Here is a 24,729-nt window from a genome sequence, read left to right on the forward strand (position 1 = left end):
TGCATTCAGATGCTTATATCTTTCCTTTTCTCCTTTGCTTTTCGCTTCCCTTCTTTTCACAGCTATTTGTAAAGCCGCCTCAGACAGCCATTTTGCTTTTTTGCATTTCTTTTCCATGGGGATGGTCTTGATCCCTGTCTCCTGTACAGTGTCATGAACCTCCATCCATAGTTCATCGGGCATTCTATCAGATCTAGTCCCTTAAATCTATTTCTCACTTCTACTCTGTAATCATAAGGAATTTGATTTAGGTCATACCTGAATGGTCTAGTGGTTTTCCCTACTTTCTTCAATTTAAGTCTGAATTTGGCAATAAGGAGTTCATGATCTGAGCCACACTCAGCTCCCAGTCTTCTTTTTGCTGACTGTATAGAGCTTCTCCATCTTTGGCTGCAAAGAAGATAATCAATCTGATTTCAGTGTTGACCATCTGGTGATGTTCACGTGTAGTGTCTTCTCTTGTGTTGTTGGAAGAGGGTGTTTGCTATGACCAGTGCATTTTCTTGGCAAAACTCTATTGGTCTTTGCCCTACTTCATTCCGTATTCCAAGGCCAAATTTGCCTGTTACTCCAGGTGTTTCTTGACTTCCTACTTTTGCATTCCAGTCCCCTATAATGAAAAGGACATCTTTTTTGGGTGTTAGTTCTTACTTTTTATTAAATCTTTCTTCCCATTTTATTTATTTTACCAAAGTATACTTGATTTTGGGCTTCCCTTGTGGCTCAGCTGGTAAAGAATCTGCCCACAATGCCGGAGACCTGGGGTTGATTCCTGGGTTGGGAAGATCCATGGAGAAGGGAAAGGCTACCCAGTATTCCAGTATTCTGGCCTGCAGAATTCCATGGACTGTATAGTTAATGGGGTCACAGAGTCAGACACGACTGAGCAACTTTCCCACACTTTATTTACAGTGTTTCAGGTATATAGCAAAGTGATTCAGTTGTATATTTTTCAGATTCTTTTCCATTATAGACTACAAGACATTGAATATAGCTTCCTGTGTTTTATAGAAGTCCTTGTTATCTATTTCATATATAGGAGTATGTATTTTACTTCATATTTATTTATCCCCCTTCCTTTCCCCATTGGTAACTATAAATCTGTATTTTGTGTCTGTTTTTTAAAGAAGTTCACGTGTTCTGTTTTTAGGATTCCACATATAAGTGATATATTTTTCCTTCTTTGACATAGTATGATAGTCTCTAGGTCCATCCATGTTGCTGCCAATGGCATTATTTCAGTTTTTTATGGCTTTCATATATGAATATATACCATAAAATGATATATATATATACTTTATCCATTCATTTGTTGATGGACATATATGTTGCTTCCATGTCTTCACTATTGTAAATAGTGCTGCAGTGACCACTAGGGTGCTTGTCTTTAAGTAGTTTTTGTCCTCTCTGGATATATGCCTAGGCGTGAGATTGCTGGATCAGGTGGTAAATCTTTTTTTTTTTTAAAGAACTTCCATACTGTTCTCCATAGTGGCTGCACCAATTTACATTCCCACCTATTGTAAGAGGGCTCCCTTTTGTCCACACCCTATTTATTTGTAGATTATTGATGCATTTATTACTTATGCATTATGTATTATTTATGCATTTATGTAATTATTGAGCATTATTTGTAGATTTTTGATGATAGCCATTCTGACGGAGAAGGCAATGGCAACCCACTCCAGTACTCTTGCCTGGAAAATCCCATGGATGGAAGAGCCTGGTAGGCTGCAGTCCATGGGGTCGCTAAGAGTCGGACACGACTGAGGCGACTTAGCAGCAGCAGCCATTCTGAACTGCATGAGATGATACCTTATTGTAGTTTTGAGTTTCTCTAATTAGGGATGTTGAGCACCTTTTCATGTGCCTGTTAGCCATCTTTATGTCTTGGCAGGTATTTCTGCTGATGGGGAGGTTTGGTCAACGCATAATGCCAGGTACATAGTGCATAGGGGAACGGAGAGAAGCCGAAGAGCAGAGAACATTCTGTTTTGTTTTTGTCTTGCCATACAATACAAATTTTATTTCACATCTCTTTTATAGGGGCACCAATCCCATTTGTGAGGGCTTCACCCTCTTGCAGTTACCTTCCAAAGGCCCCACTTCCAGATACAAACACATTGGGGATTAGTTACCAACATATGACTTTCAGTGGAATGCTCACTTCCAATCTATCAGATCAGATCAGTTGCTTAGTCGTGTCCGACTCTTTTCGACCCCATGAATCGCAGCACGCCAGGCCTCCCTGTCCATCACCAACTCCTGGAGTTCACTCAGACTCATGTCCATCGAGTCAGTGATGCCATCCAGCCATCTCATCCTCTGTCGTCCCCTTCTCCTCCTGTCCCCAATCCCTCCCAGCATCAGAGTCTTTTCCAATGAGTCAACTCTTCACATGAGGTGGCCAAAGTTAGTGTAAAATGATGTTTACTATAGATTTTGTTAGATATGGGCCCTTTTCTTATATTAAGGAAGTTCCTTTCTGTCCCCAGGTTTCTCAGACTCCTTTAAACATCTTGAAGATTCTGAACTTTATCAAAATTCCATCCTTTGATTTTTCTTATATTAATATGGTTGTTTAAATGTTAAACCAACCTCAGTTCAGTTCAGTCGCTCAGTCGTGTCCGACTCTTTGCGACCCCATGAAATGCAGCACGCCAGGCCTCCCTGTCCATCACCAACTCCCGGAGTTCACTCAGACTCACGTCCATTGAGTCAGTAATGCCATCCAACCATCTAATCCTCTGTCATCCCGTTCTCCTCCTGCCCCCAATCCCTCCCAGCATCAGTCTTTTCCAGTGAGTCAACTCTTCGCATGAGGTGGCCAAAGTACTGGAGTTTCAGCTTTAGCATCATTCCTTCCAAAGAAATCCCAGGGCTGATCTTCAGAATGGACTGGTTGGACCTCCTTGCAGTCCAAGGGACTCTCAAGAGTCTTCTCCAACACCACAGTTCAAAAGCATCAATTCTTCAGCACTCAGCTTTCTTCACAGTCCAACTCTCACGTCCATACATGACCACTGGAAAAATCACAGCCTTGACTAGACGGACCTTTGTTGGCAAAGTAATGTCTGATTTTCAATATGCTATCTAGGTTGGTCATAACTTTCCTTCCAAGGAGTAAGCATCTTTTAATTTCATGGCTAGCCTTCCTGAAATAGATCCAACTTGGTCTTGATGAAGTTTTTCCTTTTTATATTATCAGTTTGGGTTTGTTTGGGATTTTTCACATTTATGAATGAGATTGGGTATGCTTAGGATCTGCAGTGATGTTTCTGTCTTGACATGTCTTTTTTGCTCTCTAGATGAGACCTGATAAAGACCCAACTTTTGGCATTGTTGACCCTATTATGTCTTCTATTTTCTATGATAGGTTTTGTTTTAAAATTTCTGCTCATTTATTTGGTATTGGAAAGGAATCTTAGTTTTTCCTAGATTCTTAGCTCACCAATTTTTCGGCCTTTTCTCATGTAGCATTTGAGACTATAACAAGCAGCATGCTTTTTATATGTAGTTTTCCATTCACTTTCTTGACACTTTAATGATCTTTTTACAGAAGATAAGCCATTAATGATCTGTATAGTATTGCTTGGTACAATCTCATACTAAAAGGAACCTTCTGTTGAATTCCAGAATTGTTTAAAGCCCAGAGTGCAGTGGTTCTTAATCTAAGATCCCCTACATCACAGTAATTTTTACCCTAGATGTATCAGTAGATTCACAAGCACAATTCAGTACTTGAAAAATCCCAGGGAGATGTGGCTCACAGATAGAAAATAAGGATTCAAATCACTCTCATTTTACAGATTAACAAAATAAGGCCAAGAAAGAGGGAAAAACTTGCTTTCACTCAATAAGTTTAATGACAACACTCACTCAATAAGTTTAATGACAAGACTCAATACAATGGAGTACAAAATAGGATAACACACCTTTGGGTAACTGACATGTCCTTTATTCCATGTTGTCCTATTAGAGTTTTATTTACACCAATACTGTGATATGCTTAAGATATAGATCAGTAAATAAAAATATTAAAGATACCAGTACAGAATATTCATTCAACAAATTAAAGCAAAAACCAAAGCTCTGGAACAAGACAAGCCTTAACCAAAAATGTTTGGATGTACCCAGGGAACTCCTCTTGTGAGCCATATCCCAGGTCTCTGGTCTCAGTGACCCTATTTAATAAGCACATCAACCAAGAAAGGCCAGCAAAAGGTTTTAAGAGGTAAGGAAATGTAGACTTATTCTGTAATACACAAAGTGCTCATTTCAGTAGATCCATTAAGAGAGAACATCTGAGAAAGATCATGAATAAAACTCACTCTGCCCAAATTGTTAGACATAAGTTTTTATAGCACTATTTTAAATCTATATAAACAAGTTCAAATTTTTTAGTAGTTTCTTAAACTTTATAGAAAACCCTTTACAATTTCTAATGTTTATTAACATAAGCATACATGAACTACCTTTATAATAGAAACAGTTGTTCAAATGTTAATAAGGTGCTATCTGTGGTCCTACAATAGGCCACTTCCATCTAATAATTATGGATCATCATAATAACTACATAAATGTATCATGGTAAACAGAACGGCTATATACATGAGCCATACTTGAGGCTCCAGCAGTCATGGGTACGAGTTGATCACAGGATATCCACTTCTAAAGCCTCAACAATGCACGCAGCAGAAGGACGGTCTTTAGGATCTTCATTAGTGCATACGGAGAAGAGCTCAATTACTTTCTGGTATGTTTCATCCAGTTCCTGCATATTAACAGGTGGCCTAGTTCCCAAAGCTGCGTAGTATGCGTCATCATCAAAATCACTTTCATCAAAAGTTTTATCTGCTCATGAAGGAGTTAGAAACAATTAAAATCAATTAACTTAAAATTTAAATTAAAAATTTAAATCATGGAAAAGTTTAGCAACTGCCCAAACTCACTGTTCTGAAATAAGAATTCATCATCCAATATGCTTTTCATTTTACACAGGCAGTCTCTTCAACTGTCCTGCCATGGTGTAGATCAATTATTGTCAGGGATTTAAAGGTTAGCCACCCCAATCCCCTTACTAGGGTACCTTTCCAATCATTTTCTCAGGCAAGAGGAGTTTTTAAGGTAATTTCTTGCTCCTCTGGATTTTCTCAATTTATCTCCCTGTTCTCAATCTACATCTCATTTGTATGAGATTAAACCAGTGTCTGACCCTGCAACCCCAAGAACTGTAGCCCACCAGGCTCCTCTGTTCATGGAATTCTCCAGGTAAAAACACTGGAGTGGGTAGCCATTCCCTTCTTAAAGTTTAAGAAGATCCCAGAGGATCTTCCCTGGAGGGGAAGAACCCAGGTCTCCCACATTGCAGGCAGATTCTTTACCATCTGGGCTACCAGGGAAGCCCCAATTTATAAATCATTCTTAAGTTCAAACTGAGAGATTGGGATTTATGTTAAAAATAAGTAGTTATACCTTCATCATCATCATCATCTGGAAGATTAATGTGTGGAATAGATAAAGTCATCATTTCCCACAGAGTAAGACCAAAGGCAAATATGTCTGCCTTGTCAGTAATAATACCATCCTCCTCCAGAGCTTCCTTAGGTTTCCAAGGCTCAGTGCCAATGTAACAGGCCTCAGGGTCAGTCACTGAAACAAGTAAGAGACGCAAACTGATCAAAAGGGCAAGCACCAGAAACCACTAAGAAAGGCAAACGACCCAAAGAAAAATGGGCAAGTTATTTAACAGGTAGTTTAAAGGTTAATAAATATAGCCAGTAAACATGAAAATACATTCAACCTCATAAAAACAGGTATTCTCTATCAGATTGTTAAGTATTCAAAAAGCTAGTCCGTAGGCAAGGGTGTAGAGAAACAATTCTCTTCAGATCAGATCAGTCGCTCAGTCGTGTCCGACTCTTTTCGGCCCCATGAATCGCAGCACGCCAGGCCTCCCTATCCATCACCAACTCCCAGAGTTCACTGAGACTCACGTCCATCAAGTCAGTGATGCCATCCAACCATCTCATCCTCTGTCGTCCCTTTCTCCTCTTGCCCCCAATCCCTCCCAGCATCAGAGTCTTTTCCAACGAGTCAACTCTTCGCATGAGGTGGCCAAAGTACTGGAGTTTCAGCTTTAGCATCATTCCTTCCAAAGAAATCCCAGGGCTGATCTCCTTCAGAATGGACTGGTTGGATCTCCTTGCAGTCCAAGGGACTCTCAAGAGTATTCTCCAACACCACAGTTCAAAAGCATCAATTCTTCGGTGCTCAGCCTTCTTCACAGTCCAACTCTCACATCCATACATGACCACAGGAAAAACCATAGCCTTGACTAGACGAACCTTTGTTCCAAAGCAATTCTCTTAGAAAGGGGTATAAATGTAGACAGACTTGAGCCAGACTGCTTCACCCGGGTTCAAAGACCTGTGCAAGCTCTGTGACCCTGAGCAGATCACCAAATCTGTGCCTCCATTTCTTCCTTTTTCAAACTACACTGTCTTTCAGCTGAAAGCCGACCACTTCCCTGAATCTAGGATTGTTACATCAGGGAAGAACGGACAGGTGGAATTACACAGAGGCCCTTAAAGCTTCTCTGCCCAGGAACGACACAGGTCCACTCGTGTTTCCATTTAAATGTTAAGAGGCAACACCTCAATTTTCATGAGAAGGTCAGCTTTCTAGCTGAACCTGGGATTAGATTGAATCACTAGATCAATCTGGGAAGAATTAACATCTTAACAGTATTGTCAATCCATAATCATGATCTCTCACTTAACATCTTAATGCTCTCAATGAAGTTTTATGGTGTTCAATAAAAAGGTCAGACTTTTGGTTTGACTTATTCTTCAATTATTTTATCCTTTTTGGTTTAGCAGCCCCCTTCCTCTCATTTATCCCTGGGGGATACATTCCTGGATCCCCAGTGGATGCCTGAAACTAAGGACAGTATCAAACCATATATATATATTTTTTTTTTCCCCTATACATGCACATCTTTAATAAAGTTTAATTTATAAATTAGGCACTATAAGAGTAACAACAAAGATAACATAATAAAATAGAACAATTACAATATACTATCATAAAAGTTATGAGAATGTAGTCACTCTCAAAATTATCTTACTGTGTAAATGTGTGCCTTCTTCTTAACCATGCACTTACCACACACTATGGCCATAACTTTTAAGGTTTGAGGTGTAATAGCAAAACTAGTGTGAATATTTTTTCTACTTCAAAATTTCACAGAAGTTGCAGTAGATCTCAGCAAACTCAGCATCCAATTTTTTTTTTCTTTCCTTATTAAGTCTAGAGCTTTCACCTTTTCACTTAAAGGAAGCACTTCATGGCTTTTCTTTGGCACATCTGAATTGCCAGCATCACTATCCACTTTGGCAACATTATTAAGTAAAATAAGGGTTACCTGAACTTAAGCACTGCCATACCGGCAACAGTCATCAGATAACCAAGGTGGCTGCTGAGGGAACTTCCATCTAGATTAGGAATCTTTAAAGGGTAAGGACTGTGTCCTTTTTTCCTGTATATCGTTCCTAGCACAGTGCCTGACTATACTTAGTATTAAAAATATTTGGTACATAATCAACCCAGAAATTACCATCATTAACATATGGACTTTTCATCAGGAAAAGATTGAAGGCAAAAGGACAAGGGGACAGCAGGGGATGAGATGGACAGATAGCGCCACCGACTCAATGGACATGAATTTGAGCAAACTCCAGGAGACAGTGAAGGACAGAGGAGCCTGGTGTGCTGCGGTCCATGGGGGAGCAGAGTCGGACACGACTTATCGACTGAACAACAATAGCAGTGTATCCTTGCGACTTAGCAGCAGCAGCAGTGTGTATCTCTTAATTCCCTATCCTTTTCTTGTTACTTCCCTCTCCCCACTAGTAATCACCAGTTTGTTCTCCCTATCTGTTTCTTTTTTGTGACAGTCACTTGTTCATTTTTAGATTTCACAAGTGTGTGCTCAGTTGCTCAGTCCTGTCGACTCTCTGACCCCATGGACTGTAGGCCGCTAATCTACAGGCAAGAATACTGGAATGGGTTGCCGTTTCCTTCTTCAGGGGATATTCCCAACCCAGGGATTGAACTTGTGTCTTTTGTGTCTCCTGCATTGGCAGGCGGATTCATTACAACTGAGTCACTGGGGAAGATTCCACATATAAGTGATATCATACTTTATTAAGAAAGCCAAATCAAATTTTTAATTTAACTTTTTATTTATTGACAGTAAATGCCATCACATTTACCTTCAAGGAAGCACAAACACAGGGTCCATGGCTGTACAGGCCTGATGCTGCCTGGCAGTGAAAATCTAAGGTGTTAGCATTTTTACTGGGACTGTTGCTGTTCTTAGTATGCGTTATTTTCAAGCTTGCATGGCTTTTGATTCTTCTGTTACAACTCTTCTGTAAGCCTCTCTCTCTCTCTCTCTAAGTCGATTCAGTCGTGTCCAACTCTGTGCGACCCCATAGACAGCAGCCCACCAGGCTCCGCCATCCCTGGGATTTTCCATGCAAGAACACTGGAGTGGGTTGCCATTTCCTTCTCCAATGCATGAAAGTGAAACGTGAAAGGGAAGTCGCTCAGTCGTGTCCGACTCTTAGCAACCCCATGGACTACAGCCTACCAGGCTCCTCCGTCCATGGGATCTTCCGGGCAAGAGTACTGGAGTGGGGTGCCATTGCCTTCTCCGTCTGTAAGCCTAGTCCTAGCTTTTGACTTTTGCAGAAATTAATGTAACAGATTAATGTAAAAAATACCCATACTGCCCAATTATTTTTTTGGAATGTATTCCTGGGAATGGAATGACAGGACTGAAGGGCATAAACATTTTTAAGGGTTGTTTTTCAGAGAATATACATATATCTAAACTGCCCTCTGAAAAGGCTACACACTGGTAATTACTATTGCTATTCCTCACCATCTGCGTACACAGAAGGACTGCCTTCTAGACACACAGAAGGACCACACTTTCTGGCCTGTCATGTTTTGGGGTGAAGCCATTTGACTAGTTCAGGGCAGTGACTTGTGAAAGAAGTGACTTGTGTCACTTCTGAACTGGAGCATTTAATTGTCAGGGCAAGACTCTAGGGTGGCACTGTACAACAGAACTTTGGTGATGATAAAAATGTTCTTTATCTCAGTATGGTAGTCACTAACCACACATAGCTACTGAACACTTGAAATGTGGCTAAGGTGGCTGAGAAAATGAATTTAAAGAATTTTTAATATATTAATTAATTTAAATAGCCATACACAGCTAGTGGCTACTGTAGTAGACAGGCTTCCTGGTACCTCAGCAGTAAAGCAGTGCAGGAGACGTGGGTTCAATTCCTGGTTCAGGAAGATCCCCTGGAGAAGGAAATGGTAACCCACTCCAGTATTCTCACCAGGAAAATCCCATGGAGAGAGGAGCCTGGCAGGCTACAGTCCATAGGGTCACAAAGAGCTGGACACGACTGAGTGACTAAACAACCAAAAAACTGCAGTGGACAGTGCAGCTCTAGAGCTTTTTCACCGTCCACACAATGATGGGCACAATGACGGCATTATTCCATACAACAGACATCCTAGCATGTCAGGTCCTAATGTGAGAATGACATGGAGTGGAACACAGGCCTAGTGGACATGCAGCTTGAAAAATAAGCCTTGCCTGTTTTAAGGTAGTGAGGTTTTTGAGGGTTTATGTTACCATAGCAAAACTGATCTTAACCTGAATGATAAATTACGACTTCTATGCAGTGCATGAGAGTATGTTGGCCTATACTCTTGTTCATACTAGAATGGGGAAAGTTTTCAATGACTTTTTTAGCAGTCATGACTTCTTTTAAAAAGTGGTTTCTACCTCTCGTGTCCTCCTTAAGCCCAACATTATCTTTACCAACAATTTTTTCTGTTACTTTTTAAAAAATCTTCAATCTACAGAGATTAGAGTGTGAGAAAAGAAAACAACTTTCTCTAAAATAAACCGATACCATCATTTACTAATTCAACTACCTCTTTTCCACTAATACAAAAATGTCACCTTTATCATATAACAAATTTCATACATTTGGGAATTATCTTTTGACTCTTATGTTGAAATTTTCTGTCTAGTTTGGCATTAGTGTCACTGCTTTAATTACTACAGTTTCATAATCCTTAATACCTCGTCAAGAAAATTCCTACTCAACACTTTTTCACAGGATTTTCCTGGCTGTGTTTGAACATGTATCCTCAAGGATAATCTCTACATTCTCTTTGACATGTTCTAAAATAACATAGATCATACTGGGATATTGCAAAACTTTTAGATCTTTAATTCATTTCTGCTTTTTTCTTTTACGGTTTCATTTTTTTTTTCTAATTTCAGCTGAAAACTCAATTTCATAAAGGTTAAATAATGACAGTGTTTTCCTTTGAATGCTTTTGGACCATATCAAATAGGTTTTGATTTGCTCTTACATTCTCATTATTCTCTAAATAGTATGTAACTGGAATCTCACTACTTCTCAGCTAAGAACTATTTACAAATATTTTAAATGCCTGAAAAAACTGAGTTTTTATTTCCAACTGTACATGAATTTATATATTTATAGCTCTGAAGATAATGAATGTTAGTTCAGTTCAGTCCCTCAGTAGTGTCCAACTCTTTGCGACCCCATGAATCGCAGCACGCCAGGCTTCCCTGTCCATCACCAACTCCCGGAGTTCACTCAGACTCATGTCCATCGAGTCAGTAATGCCATCCAGCCATCTCATCCTCTGTCGGCCCCTTCTCCTCTTGCCCCCAATCCCTCCCCGCATCAGAGTCTTTTCCAATGAGTCAGCTCTTTGCATGAGGTGGCCAAAGTACTGGAGTTTCAGCTTTAGCATCATTCCTTCCAAAGAAATCCCAGGGCTGATCTCCTTCAGAATGGACTGGTTGGATCTCCTTGCAGTCCAAGGAAGTCTCAAGACTCTTCTCCCACCACAGTTCAAAAGCATCAATTCTTCGGTGCTCAGCCTTCTTCACAGTCCAACTCTCACATCCATACATGACCACAGGAAAAACCATAGCCTTGACTAGATGGACCTTTGTTAGCCTTTAGCCTATTCCTACTTTTGTAACTTGAGGTTTTCTTTTGTAACCTAACTAGTCAATTTTAATAAATACTCTAATGCATAGAAAATGAACTTACTATTTACTCAGACCTGCTACATCTTAGTTTGTCTATTAGATCTATTAATGATTGAGACAATTATGCTAAAATCTTATTTTTATTCTTTTTGACAATTTCTCCTTTTATTTGCTGAAGTTATAACCTTGTACCAGTTATTTGGCCTAAGGGTTCATCCAGTTCTACCTTTATTGATTACAGACATTATTAGGAAGTCAATCTGTTTATCTTGGTGTTTTCCTTCAATTCAACTTATAGACTTTAACTGGAAATTAAGATGTACGTAAGTTCTAAACAGTATTAGCCTCCCCTATACCTTATATTTTGGAGACGGGAACAGCAATACACTCCAGTATTCTTGCCTGGAGAATCCCATGGACAGAGGAGACTGTCAGGCTATGGTCCATGGGGTCGCAAAGAGTCGGACATGACTGAGCGACTAACACACACACACACCCCTTATATTTATATAAAGAGGCAAACTTAAATGTTATTTATTAAATAATATGTTGAAAGCAGTGGTTTTCTTTGAGGCTTCTGGATTTTGGCTCTGTTCCTCATCAAGAACATATCTTAAATTCCCTACAGTTTCTCTAGCAAGCAGTGCTAAGAAAGTTGTACAGCTCTATGTAAATCAATGAAATTAGAACACACCCCCTCACCAACCACAAAACTCAAAATGCCTTAAAGACTTAACATAAGACACCATAAAACTCTTAGAAAAGATCATAGGCAAAACGTTCTCTGACATAAATCATATCTATGTTTTCTTAGGTCAGTCTCCCAAGGTGATAAAAATAAAAATAAACAAATGGGACCTAATCAAAATTACAAGCTTTCCACAGCAAAAATCATAAGCAAAATGAAAGACAACCCACAGGATGGAAGAAAATATTTGCAAACAATGCAACTCAAGGGATTGATTTCCAAAACACACACACAGCTCATACAACTCAACAATAACAAAAACAAACCCAATAGAAAAATGATCAGAAGACCTAAACAGACCGACATTTCTCCAAATCAATACAAGTGGCCAACAGGCACGTGGAAAGATGATGGACAGCACTATTAGAGAAATGAAAATCAAAGCTACAATGAGGTTCCACCTTCACACGGGTTCAGGGTGGCCATTATTAAAATGCCTACAAATAACAGATGCCAGAGAGGATGTGGAAAAAAGGGAACCCTCCTACACTTTTGGTGGGAATGTAAGATGGTATAGTCACTGTGGAAAACGGTATGGGGGTTTCTCAGGAAAACTAAAAATATGATCCCGTAATCCCAGTCCTGAGCATATATCCAGACCAAAATAGAATTCAAAGAGACACAAACACCACCATGCTCACAGCAGCACTGTTCACAAAAGCCATGATATGGAAATAACCTAAATGACCACTGACAGACGAATGGATAAGAAGACATGGTACATATATGCAATGGAATACTACTCAGTCACAAAACAGAAAGAAATAATGCCATCTGTAGCAACATGGACGCAACTAGAGATTATCAAGCTGAGTGAAGTAAGAGAAAAAGACAAATACCATGATAACGCTTATATGTGGAATCTAAAATATGAGGCAAATGTACCTACCTATGAAACAGAATCATTGGTATAGAAGACACTAGTGGTTGCCAAGGGGGAGGGGGTTGGGGAAGGGATGGAGTGGGACATTGGGGTTAGCCACATAACATTTTATATATAGAATGGATAAACAACAAGGTCCTATTGTACAGCAGAGAACTGTATTCAATATCCTTAGATAAACCATAATACAAAAGAATATTTTAAAAAAGAATGTAGTAAAAAATAAAAAAAGAAGAAGAAGAAAGAACATATTTAAATTCCCTGAGAAGAGAATGGTTAGTATTCACAATAAAAGAGAAGAATGAGGTAGGCTGGGCCAAGGGGCAAAACGCAGAAGACTGGCCTTAGTTAGAAATCCTCTTTCCTGCTCCCATTCCACTTTCTTCTAGCAGTTTCCCAAATCTTGTCATTATGCTGATGCTAAATCAATTTCTTTATAAAACCTTATAAAATTGTATTTTCTACTCCCAGATCTTTTACTACTTAAAAATCCCAAAGCAGGTTAGAGACACTTCTCCACGTTTCTTCAATTAAAATATATACTAATGAGAAACCAATAATTTATATTGTGTATGTAGCAAGGGAAGGGGCTGGAGGCTGAGTAGAACAGAGATAGGAAGGGATATTTTTTATTATACACTTTTTATTAATAGTTTTTGATTTTTGAAGAATGTGAACTTGTTATTTTTAAATATGTAATAGAAACTTAAAAACTGTACAGAAACCATTTAAAAATTAGAATTCTGCTTACCAGTCATATTTTCATCCAATGGAAGAGAGACTCCTACATCACAGATTTTAATTGTTTCAAAATCGCCTTTAATAACAACATTTGAAGACTTTATATCTCCATGGAGCAGTTTCTTATCTTGGTGCAGATACTAAAATAGTGAAAAATTTAAAATATCTGAGAAAAAATAGAAACTAATAAAAAAGTATATAACTTTCAAACAAAACAACAACCTGAACTCCCTGCCTAACATGCAGACTTGTGTCTATCATTTCAAACTATTTGATGCTAGAGAAGGAACCATCCCACGCTACCTCTTAGTCTACCATACTGACCAGAAATCTGAAAGATTCTTTGGAAATTGATGTCTATGTATAGATAAGCCAACTTTTAATTTTCCAACCAACCTCACATACTTATACATCAAAGATGATACTGCAGATTTCAAAATATACTACAATTTTATAAAATGGACAATTATTTTAGAAATAATTTTTTAAACTTCACAATGACACAGTTATCTCAAACAAATTGTTGAGATAACACTACACATACTTCACAAGGAAAAGAGGAAGCAGTAATGTAATCTAAGGCTATATTTTAACCCTTTCTTAGAAATGACAAGTGATAATATTCATCCATAATCAAAAACGTCCTACAAAAGTTATTTTTTCATTCATCAGCATTTAGGCATCTATACTCTATGACCTGGGCCTGCAAAAGATGCAGAAACAATTCTTGGTATTGAACTTGGAACACTTACTGTGCTTATTTAAATATTGTTAACCATAAATTGAATATGCTCAAATATATTTATAATGTAATTTATTAATTCCATTATATATACACAATTAAAATAATTAAATGATTCAAATTATTAGCTTATCCAACCTATTTAAAAATGTTTTTCTATAAAATATTAAAATATATATTTAGAAATAGTGCCTTTTTCCAGTTTTACATTTCATGAATCAATTTTATTTGAACTCAACATGCAATTCTTGACATCACTACATTACATAATCTGTTTTTCTGAGTCATCCAACAATTTTCTGGAGCCATGATTACTTAAGTTATTCAGGATACAGAATTTTTATCTCTAACAGTATGTCTAATTCAAAGATACAATAGTTTATTTGTATAACCCTGAGAGGATTTTTTTCATTTGACTATAGATGTATATTCACAATGTCTAATAACATCCCACAAAGAAATCTTTGAAAGGCTTGTTTACAGCAACAGAGGGTTAGAATACACCCCCAGGAATAATGACTAAACAACAGTCCAATTAACTAAATCTAACATGCAATCTCTATAAGCAAAACTTCCTGACTTGGATTATTTCAGGCCATGTGAAGGTGTGAAGGCCTCTAACAATACTTTGTTGATCAAAACAGTACATTCTTCAATATGAAAGATTCTATAAAGATTTAAGGCAACTCCCTCTCTTGGGAAAAAAAAATTCACCTTGTAACTAGGTATATTAGTATCTGTTCATCAGTAGATGAACAGACACAGACACAGACATAGACACACACACACACACACACACACACAATGGAGTATTACTCAGCCATTAAAAATAATGAAACAATGTCATTTCCAACAACATGGATGGACTTAGTCATACTAAGTCAGAAAGACAAATACCATATGATGTCACTTATATGTGGAATATAAAATACACAAATGAACTTATTTACAAAGCAGAAACAGACTCACAGTTATAGAGAACAGACTTGTGGTTGTCAAGGGGGAGGCTGGGTGAGAAAGGGAAAGATTGGGAGTTTGGGGTTACAAATGCAAACTACCATATATAGGATGGATATACAACAACGTCCTACTGTAAAGAACAGGGGATTATATTTAACATCCTGTGATAAACCCCAATGGAAAAGAATGTGAAAAAGGAGATACATGTATAATTGAGTCACTTTCCTGTACAGTAGAAATTAAACACAACATTGTAAATAAAGTATTTATTTTTTTAGGTTCCACAAAACTCATTCAAAACATAATAGCATAGTTACCTTTAACCCTCTTGCCATGTTCAAAGCAACTTTTAAAATTATGGCTGCTGGAAAAGGATCTCGGCTATCTTTATTTCGTTCTTCTATTAAGTCATTCAGAGACTTTTCACCTCCATACTCCATAGCAAGACACAGACTGCCATCGCTAGCTTTAGTGAAAGCACGGTAACCTTAAAGAAAATACGTCATTTTCTTACTGGAGTAGGGAAGAACAAAAGTATTTCATTCTTTACAATAATGTGACTGAAAACAGATCTGGATCAACACTGTCAAACACAAAATGAAACAGCTAGTGCTTACAAAACTTATTTAGTAGATCTAATTTTAAATGTCTTCAGTGTTGGCCAACAGTATCACAAATTGAAATGTTTTTATACTCTGCTGCTGCTGCTGCCAAGTCGTTTCAGTTGTGTCCAACTCTGTGCGACCCCATAGACGGCAGCCCACCAGGCTCCCCCGTCCCTGGGATTCTCCAGGCAAGAACACTGGAGTCGGTTGCCATTTCCTTCTCCAATGCATGGAAATGAAAAGTGAAAGTGAAGTTGCTCAGTCGTGTCTGACTCTTAGCGACCCCATGGACTGCAGCCCACCAGGCTCCTCTGTCCATGGGATTTTCCAGGCAAGAGTACTGGAGTCGGGTGCCAAAGCCTTCTCCGTTTTATACTCTATGCCTTCCTAAATATAATGGTTTCACCAGACTTACTTACATTAAAAATGAAAAAAGGAGATTACACAAATGAAGACTTTACATTCCTGAATTCTCCATGGTACCAATAGCATAATGACTGTATCTATTCCTATGAAGTTTTAAATATATACTTCAGTTCAGTTGCTCAGTAGTGTCAGATTCTTTGAGACCCCATGGACTGTAGCAAGCCAGGCCTCCCTGTCCATCACCAACTCCCAGAGTTTACTCAAACTCATGTCCATTGAGTCAGTGATGTTATCCAACCATCTCATCCTCTGTTATCCCTTTCTCCTCCCACCTTCAATCTTTCCCAGCATCAGGGTCTTTTCAAATGAGTCAGTTCTTCACATCAGGTAGCCAAAGTATTAGAGTTTCAGCTTCAACATCAGTCCTTCCAATGAATATTCAGGACTGATTTCCTTTAGGATGGACTGGTTGGATCTCCTTGCAGTCCAAGGGACTCTCAAGAGTCTTCTCCAACACCACAGTTCAAAAGCATCAATTCTTCGGCACTCAGCTTTCTTTATGGTCCAACTCTCACATACATGACTACTGGAAAAACCATAACTTTGACTAGACGGACCTCGTTGGCAAAGTAATGTCTCTACTTTTTAATATGCTGTATAGGTTGATCATAACTTTTCTTCCAAGGAGCAGGCGTCTTTTAATTTCATGGCTGCAGTCACTATCTGCAGTGATTTTGGAGCCCCAAAAAATAAAGTCTGTCACTGTTTCCCCATCTATTTGCCATGAACTGATGGGACTGGAGTACATCATGAGAAATGCTGGGCTGGAAGAAGCACAAGCTGGAATCAAGACTGATGGGAGAAATATCAATAACCTCAGATATGCAGATGACACCACCCTTATGGCAGAAAGTGAAGAGGAACTAAGAAGCCTCTTGATGAAAGTGAAAGAGGAGAGTGAAAAAGTTGGCTTAAAGCTCAACATTCAGAAAACGAAGATCATGGCATCTGGTCCCATCACTTCATGGGAAATAGATGGGTAAACAGTGGAAACAGTGTCAGACTTTCTTTATGGGGGCTCCAAAATCACTGCAGATGGTGATTGCAGCCATGAAATTAAAAGATGCTTACTCCTTGGAAGGAAAGTTATGACCAACCTAGATAGCATATTCAAAAGCAGAGGACGTTACTTTGCCGACAAAGGTCCGTCTAGTCAAGGCTATGGTTTTTCCAGTGGTCATGTATGGATGTGAGAGTTGAACTGTGAAGAAAGCTGAGAGCCAAAGAATTGATGCTTTTGAACTATGGTGTTGGAGAAGACTCTTGAGAGTCCCTTGGACTTCAAGGAGATCCAACCAGTCCATTCTGAAGGAGATCAGTCCTGGGTGTTCTTTGGAAGGACTGATGCTAAAGCTGAAACTCCAGTACTTTGGCCACCTGACGCGAAGAGTTGACTCATTGGAAAAGACTCTGATGCCGGGAGGGATTGGGGGAAGGAGGAGAAGGGGACGACAGAGGATGAGATGGCTGGATAGCATAACCGACTCGACGGACATAAGTTTGGGTGAACTCCGGGAGTTGGTGATGGACAGGGAAGCCTGGCGCACTGCAATTCATGGAGTCGCAAAGAGTCGGACTTGACTGAGTGACTGAACTGAACTGAACTGATGGGACTGGATGCCATGATCTTAGTTTTCTGAATGTTGAGTTTTAAGCCAACTTTTTCACTCTCCTCTTTCATCAAGAGGCTCTTTAATTCTTCTTTGCTTTCTGCCATAAGGGTGGTGTCTTCTGCATATCTGAGGTTATTGATATTCCTCCCAGCAATCTTGATTCTAGCTTGTGCTTCATCCAGCCCAGCATTTCCCATGATGTACCCTGCATATAAGTTAAATAAGCAGGGTGACAATATACAGCTTTGACATACTCCTTTCCCAATTTGGAACCAGTCTGTTGTTCCATGTCCAGTTCTAACTGTTGCTTCTTGACCTGCTTACAGATTTCGCAGGAGGTAGGTCAGGTGGTCTAGTATTCCCATCTCTTCAAGAATTTTCCACAATTTGTTGCGATCTACACAGTCAAAGGCTTTGGTATAGTCAATAAAGCAGAAATAGATGTTTTTCTGGAATTCTCTTGCTTTTTCAATGATCCAACAGATGTTGGCAATTTGGTCTCTGGTTCCTCAGCCTTTTCTAAATCCAGTTTGAACATCTGGAAGTTCATGGTTCACGTATTGCTGAAGCCTGGCTTGGAGAATTTTGAGCATTACTTCACTAGCATGTGAGATGAGTGCAATTGTGCGGTAGTTTGAGCATTCTTTGGCATTGCCTTTCTTTGGGATTGGAATGGAAACTGACCTTTCCAATCCTGTGGCCACTGCTGAGTTTTCCAAATTTGCTGCATCTAAAAATATACACTATGTTTTTTTTTCTGGCCAAGCCAGGTGGCTTATAGGATCTTAGGTCCCTTACCAGGAATCAAACCCACGCTCCCCAGCAGTTGAAGCACAGAGTCCTAATCACTGGATCGCCAGGGAAGTCCCACTAATTTTTATTTCACAATGTTCACATTAATTGGATTCTTGCCAAACTCCATCACGCCTTTCTTCACTTATTATTAGTGAAAGCAGTTAAGATTTTATGTAAACCATTTCAGATAAACAAGATACTATACTAGATACTGTTATTAAGTAATATGTGAACTTACCTATAATGTTTGGATGATTGAGTGTTTTCAAAATCTTAGCTTCATCAGTTAGTCTCTTTTGATACATACTCTGATATTCATCATTACATCTAGGATTAATCTTTTTCACAGCCCAAGGAGAATGAGACAAACCTCTTGGAGATCTTAAAAAATAAGTAACCAAAAATGTACAGAAAGATTAATAACCATAATACAGTTCAAATGACTAATAGGAACTTCCACATTTTGAAAAAGACTTTGAGAGTATTTTAGTTTTCTTTTTTTAATTTGTAAATATTTTAGACTATCAACATTTCTGTTATATATCCTTTATAACTGTGTACATACAGCTGATAAATCTACTGATTACAAGAGAAGTCTGATATCTTTGGAAAGGAAGGGTTAAAAAGAGAAAACTAGAAGGAAAAAGACAAAATGTTATAGATTTTAAACTTCAAAATTTCTATAGTATTTTCTAATTTTTTCACTCAATCATGTCACTACCAACTACTTAAAAAGCATTTAACTATATGTACCAGATATAAATTATAGAATGTTAAAGTAATAAACATTAATTTCTAAGAAACAATTTAAAGAAGAAATGTACAAAATACATTTGGCTCGTGTGTAATCATGCAAATAACAGACTGTTTTTTACCAACAAATATTATGCCTCTAATGGACAAAACAATTCATCCTATATACTTCTCACTATATACATATGTTTAGGGAGAAAATAATAAACATACTAATAGGAAAAAAAATGTAAATTGTCTATTTTCTAGGAAGATGCAGCTGTTGAAGAACATTTAAGGTATACCTGTTTTGAGGCCTAAATAAACAAACAGGTGACATGAAGTCAGGGAAAGGTTTGTTCACCCCGTAAGGTAGGCATTTATGAGTACGGCCAATTACAAAGAACAAAATGTAGGCAGCATTTGGGCACAAGCCAAAGAGCCTCAAAAGTTAAAGATTGCAAAGTTCAACCATAAGAACATAAAACGAGATGGAACCAAGAAATCATGTTCAGCTCTGTACTAGCTCATGGGCACAGCTCTGTGACTGCAGGACCTTTTTTTAACATCAGAATACATGTATTCAAAGGATCACTAGATTTCTCAGTTCATATACATCTATCATGCATAAGTTTACTTAAACTATTCTTAAACCTCCAGTTTTAGATAACAATAGCATTTGGGAATAACCTCTTCCATGTTCTTTTAATATAAAAATGTATTTTTCAAGTCTCAAGGGGTACCCATAGCTCTGGATTATTTATAACTCAGTGAGCGAGTCCATCTTCACCTTTTCCATATGCCCTAACCTACCTACATCCTATCCTAACCTATAGGTTACAGAATGAGAAGGATATTATTATGAAATCTGAATAAAATGTTGCCAAGGCAAAAGATGGTTCACAGACAATGCTAATACAACGGGCAAATTTCTGTTGAGACTGCACAAGGGAAAAACAAAAGGAGACACAAACAATACTGCCAACAAAAATGGGGACATATACAACAGAGATTTTAAAAATATCCAAGTGAATACTAGAACTTTTAAGCCAATAAAAAGGTAAAATGGACAAATTCTTTAAAAAAGTTAAGAAAACTGATAAAAGAAGAAACGTAATCAAGAGTTTAAAAATCTTCCCACAAGAAATACAAAACATAGATAATTTTAGAGTTGAGTTTACTAAACTGTAAAGAAACATATCATTCCATTTCATACAAACCATTCCAGGGAATAGAATGAAAAGGGACAAAAATCATACAGGACAACAGAAAAAGAAAAATCACAAACCAATTTCACTTACAGATGCAAAAATTCTAAACAATAGCAAAATGATTCTATCAGTTTATTAAAAAATAATAATACATCACAACTATGTTGGGTTAATCCAGCAATGCAAATTTAACAGTAAATAATATATACTCTGAATTAAAATGAACATACACATATAAATTTGATCCCTCTCAGGTACCACTGAAATAAAACTTCAGTTTGAAGACTGAAGACTGACTTTGAAAGGGAAAAAGCAGAAGGTATTTAGCCTGAGGTAGACTGACACAGTTGAGAACCTGCGGTCTATGTAGCAACAGAGCAATTCATGACCAAATGTGCCTGCAGTGCTCAGTGAGTTTTCACACTTGAACACACCTGTGTTATCAACATCCAGGTTCAAGATATACATGTCTAGCATCCCCACAAGACATGGGATGCCATCTTAAAAAGGAAAACTTGAGAGGTGGTCCTAAGATGGTGGAGGAATAGGACGGGGAGACCACTTTATCCCCCACAAATTCATCGGAAGAACATCTGAACGCTGAGCAGATTCCACAAAACAACTTCTAAATGCTGGCGGAGGACATCAGGCACCCAGAAAGGCAGCCAGCCCACTGTCTTCGAAAGGAGGTAGGACAAAATATAAAAGATAAAAAGAGAGACAAAAGAGGTAGGGACGGAGATCTGTCCCGGGAAGGGAGTCTTAAAAAAAGAGAGAACTTTCCAAACACAAGGAAACACTCCCACCAGCGGGTCCTTGGCGAGTCTTGGAATCTCAGAGGGCAACATAACCAGGAGGAAAAATAAATAAATAATTAAAACCCACAGATTACATGCCTAACGGCAACTCCCAGCAGAGAAGCATCCCAGACGCTCACATCCACCACTAGCAAGCAGGGATTGGACAGGGAGCCGCAGACTGCATTGTTTAGGGTAAGGACCGGGCCTGAATGCCCTGAGGGCAATCTAAGGGAACTAACGTGAGACAGCAACCCAGACTGTGGCCAGAGAGAGACAGAGAGAGAGACAAAAAAGAGAGAGAACTATCCCGTGAAAAGCCCTAACCTAAGACACTGCCAGGCCTGCTCACAGAACAAAAGACTGAGCAGACCTAGCCAGCTATGGACCAGCCCATCCCCCACGGGAGACAGGCAGGCGAGGGCAGCCAGAGCTGGAAGCGGGCAATCATGGCCCCAGAGAGGCATCCTCTACCAAACTGCAAGCAGGCTTCGTTGCTAACCAAGACTTCTTGGGATTCTGGACAGTTGACATCTGCTGAGAGAGTCACAGCCAGAGATCAGCTCCCCTGAAGAGATACACGGCACACCTAAGAAGGCACGCCAGTTGTACACCCAGAAAACCGAGCAGCTTGGACGGGGGAGGCAATAAGACACACCCCCTCCCCACCTGGGGGTGACTGCGCTCACCAAGCACCTGGTCACCTGAGCTGCTCGGACCTGGGACGGGCACAAAACGCAGGCCCAAACGATCTGCGCCTTTGTGGAGTACCCGAAAACCTGAACCTGAGCGGCTAAGACCTGGGAGATGCATACAACGCAGGGCCGGCCTAAGACAGTTCCCGGCAGAGCAACCTAGAGCCTGAGAAGTGTAGACCGTGGAAGCATACACGCCGTGAGCGGGGGCAAACCCAGTGCGGCTGAAACACTGCCAGCACTCCCCACACACGCCAGTGATACTGCTTTGCAGTGTTCCTCCCTCCCCACAGCACTACTGAACAAGTGAGCCTAAAAACGTGACCACCATCGCCCCCTTGTGTCAGGGTGGAAATTAGACACTGAAGAGACCAGCAAACAGAAGCTAAAATAAAAAGAGGGAACCACTTTGGAAGTGACAGATGGAGAAGTCTTGAAGCTACTGTAAGAATAAAACTGAAACCAGAGGCAGGAGGCTTAAGTACAAAACCTGAGAACATCAGAGACCAGAGAACTCCTGACTCCAAGGAACATTAATCGATAAGAGTTCATCAAAATCCTCCATACCTTTACTGAAACCAAGCACCACCCAAGAGCCAACAAGCTCCAGAGCAAGATATACCATGCAAATTCTCCAGCAACACTGGAACATAGCCCTGAGCTTCAATATACAGGCTGCCCAAAGTCACACCAAACCCACAGACATCTCAAAACTCACTACTGGACACTTCATTGCACTCCAGAGAAAAGAAATCCAGCTCCACCCACCAGAACACCGACACAAGCTTCCCTAACCAAGAAACCCTGACAAGCCACCCATCCAACCGCATCCACAGCAAGGAACCTCCACAATAAAGAGGAACCACACAGAAATATAAGCAAGATGAAAAGGCAGAGAAATACTCAGCAGGTAAAGGAACATGACAAATGCCCACCAAACCAAAGAAGAGATAGGGAATCTACCTGATAAAGAATTCCGAATAATGATAGTGAAAATGATCCAAAATCTTGAAAACAAAATGGAGTTACAGAAAAATAGCCTGGAGACAAGGATTGAGAAGATGCAAGAAATGTTTAACAAGGACCTAGAAGAAATAAAAAAGTCAGTATATAATGAATAATACAATAAATGAGATCAAAAACACTGTGGAGGGAACCAACAGTAGTATAATGGAGGCAGAAGATAGGATAAGTGAGGTAGAAGATAGAATGGTAGAAATAAATGGAGCAGAGAGGAAAAAAGAAAAAAGAATTAAAAGAAATGAGGACAGCCTCAGAGACCTCTGGGACAACGTTAAACGCCCCAACACTCAAATCATAGGAGTCCCAGAAGAAGAAGACAAAAAGAAAGACCATGAGAAAATACTTGTGGAAATAATAGTTGAAAACAGAGTGTCCCAAAGAGGATAAACCCAAGGCGAAACACCCCAAGACACATATTAATCAAATTAACAAAGATCAAACACAAAGAACAAATACTAAAAGTAGCAAGGGAAAAACAACAAACAACACACAAGGGGATTCCCATAAGGATAACAGCTGATCTTTCAACAGAAACTCTTCATGACAGAAGGGAATGGCAGGACATACTTAAAGTGATGAAAGAGAAAAACCTACAACCCAGATTACTGTACCCAGCAAGGATCTCATTCAAATATGAAGCAGAAATCAAAAGCTTTACAGACAAGCAAAAGCTGAGAGAATTCAGCACCACCAAACCAGCTCTCCAACAAATGCTAAAGGATCTTCTCTAGACAGGAAACACAGAAAGGGTGGATAAACTCGAACTCAAAACAACAAAGTAAATGGCAACGGGATCATACTTATCAATAATTACCTTAAGCGTAAATGGGTTGAATGCCCCAACCAAAAGACAATGACTGGCTGAATAGATACAAAAACAAGACCTCTATATATGTTGTCAACAAGAGACCCTCCTCAAAATAAGGGACACATACAGACTGAAAGTGAAGAGCTGGAAAAAGATATTCCACGCAAATAGAGACCAAAAGAAAGCAGGAGTAGCAATACTCATATCAGATAAAATAGACTTTAAAATAAAGGCTGAGAAAAGAGACAAAGAAGGACACTAAATAATGATCAAAGGATCAATCCAAGAAGAAGATATAACAATTATAAATATATATGCACTCAACATAGGAGCACCACAATATGTAAGGCAAATGCTAACAAGTATGAAAGGGGAAATTAACAATAACACAATAATAGTGGGAGACTTTAATACCCCACTCACACATACGGATAGATCAACTAAACAAAATTAACAAGGACACACGAACTTTAAATGATACAATAGACCAGTTAGACCTAACTGATATCTATAGGACATTTCACCCCAAAACAATGAATTTCACCTTTTTCTCAAGTGCACATGGGACCTTCTCCAGGATAGATCACATCCTGGGCCATAAATCTAGCCTTGGTAAATTCAAAAAAAATTGAAATCATTCCAAGCATCTTTTCTGACCACAATGCAGTAAGATTAGATCTCAATTACAGGAGAAAAACTATTAAAAATTCCAATATATGGAGGCTGAACAACACACTGCTGAATAACCAACAAATCACAGAATAAATCAAAATATGCATAGAAACGAATGAAAATGAAAACACAACAACCCAAAACCTACAG

General features: G+C 39.0%; 1 protein-coding gene across 1 annotated transcript in view; it reads right to left on the bottom strand.

Moving 5' to 3' along the window:
- Positions 1-3,851: 3,851 nt before the first annotated feature.
- Positions 3,852-24,729, bottom strand: part of PBK (PDZ binding kinase) — a 32,919-nt gene continuing 12,041 nt past the window's right edge. The window contains exons 4-8 of the mRNA XM_070376143.1: positions 18,880-19,022; positions 15,520-15,689; positions 13,511-13,640; positions 5,476-5,652; positions 3,852-4,854 (exon numbers count right to left, since the gene is read on the bottom strand). Of these exons, the coding sequence (XP_070232244.1) occupies positions 4,655-4,854; positions 5,476-5,652; positions 13,511-13,640; positions 15,520-15,689; positions 18,880-19,022 (820 nt within the window). The 3' untranslated portion in view covers positions 3,852-4,654. The remainder of the gene's footprint in view (positions 4,855-5,475; positions 5,653-13,510; positions 13,641-15,519; positions 15,690-18,879; positions 19,023-24,729) is intronic.

Source organism: Bos mutus, chromosome 8 (assembly GCF_027580195.1).
Source record: "Bos mutus isolate GX-2022 chromosome 8, NWIPB_WYAK_1.1, whole genome shotgun sequence".
In the NCBI taxonomy this organism is placed as follows: Eukaryota; Metazoa; Chordata; class Mammalia; order Artiodactyla; family Bovidae; genus Bos; species Bos mutus.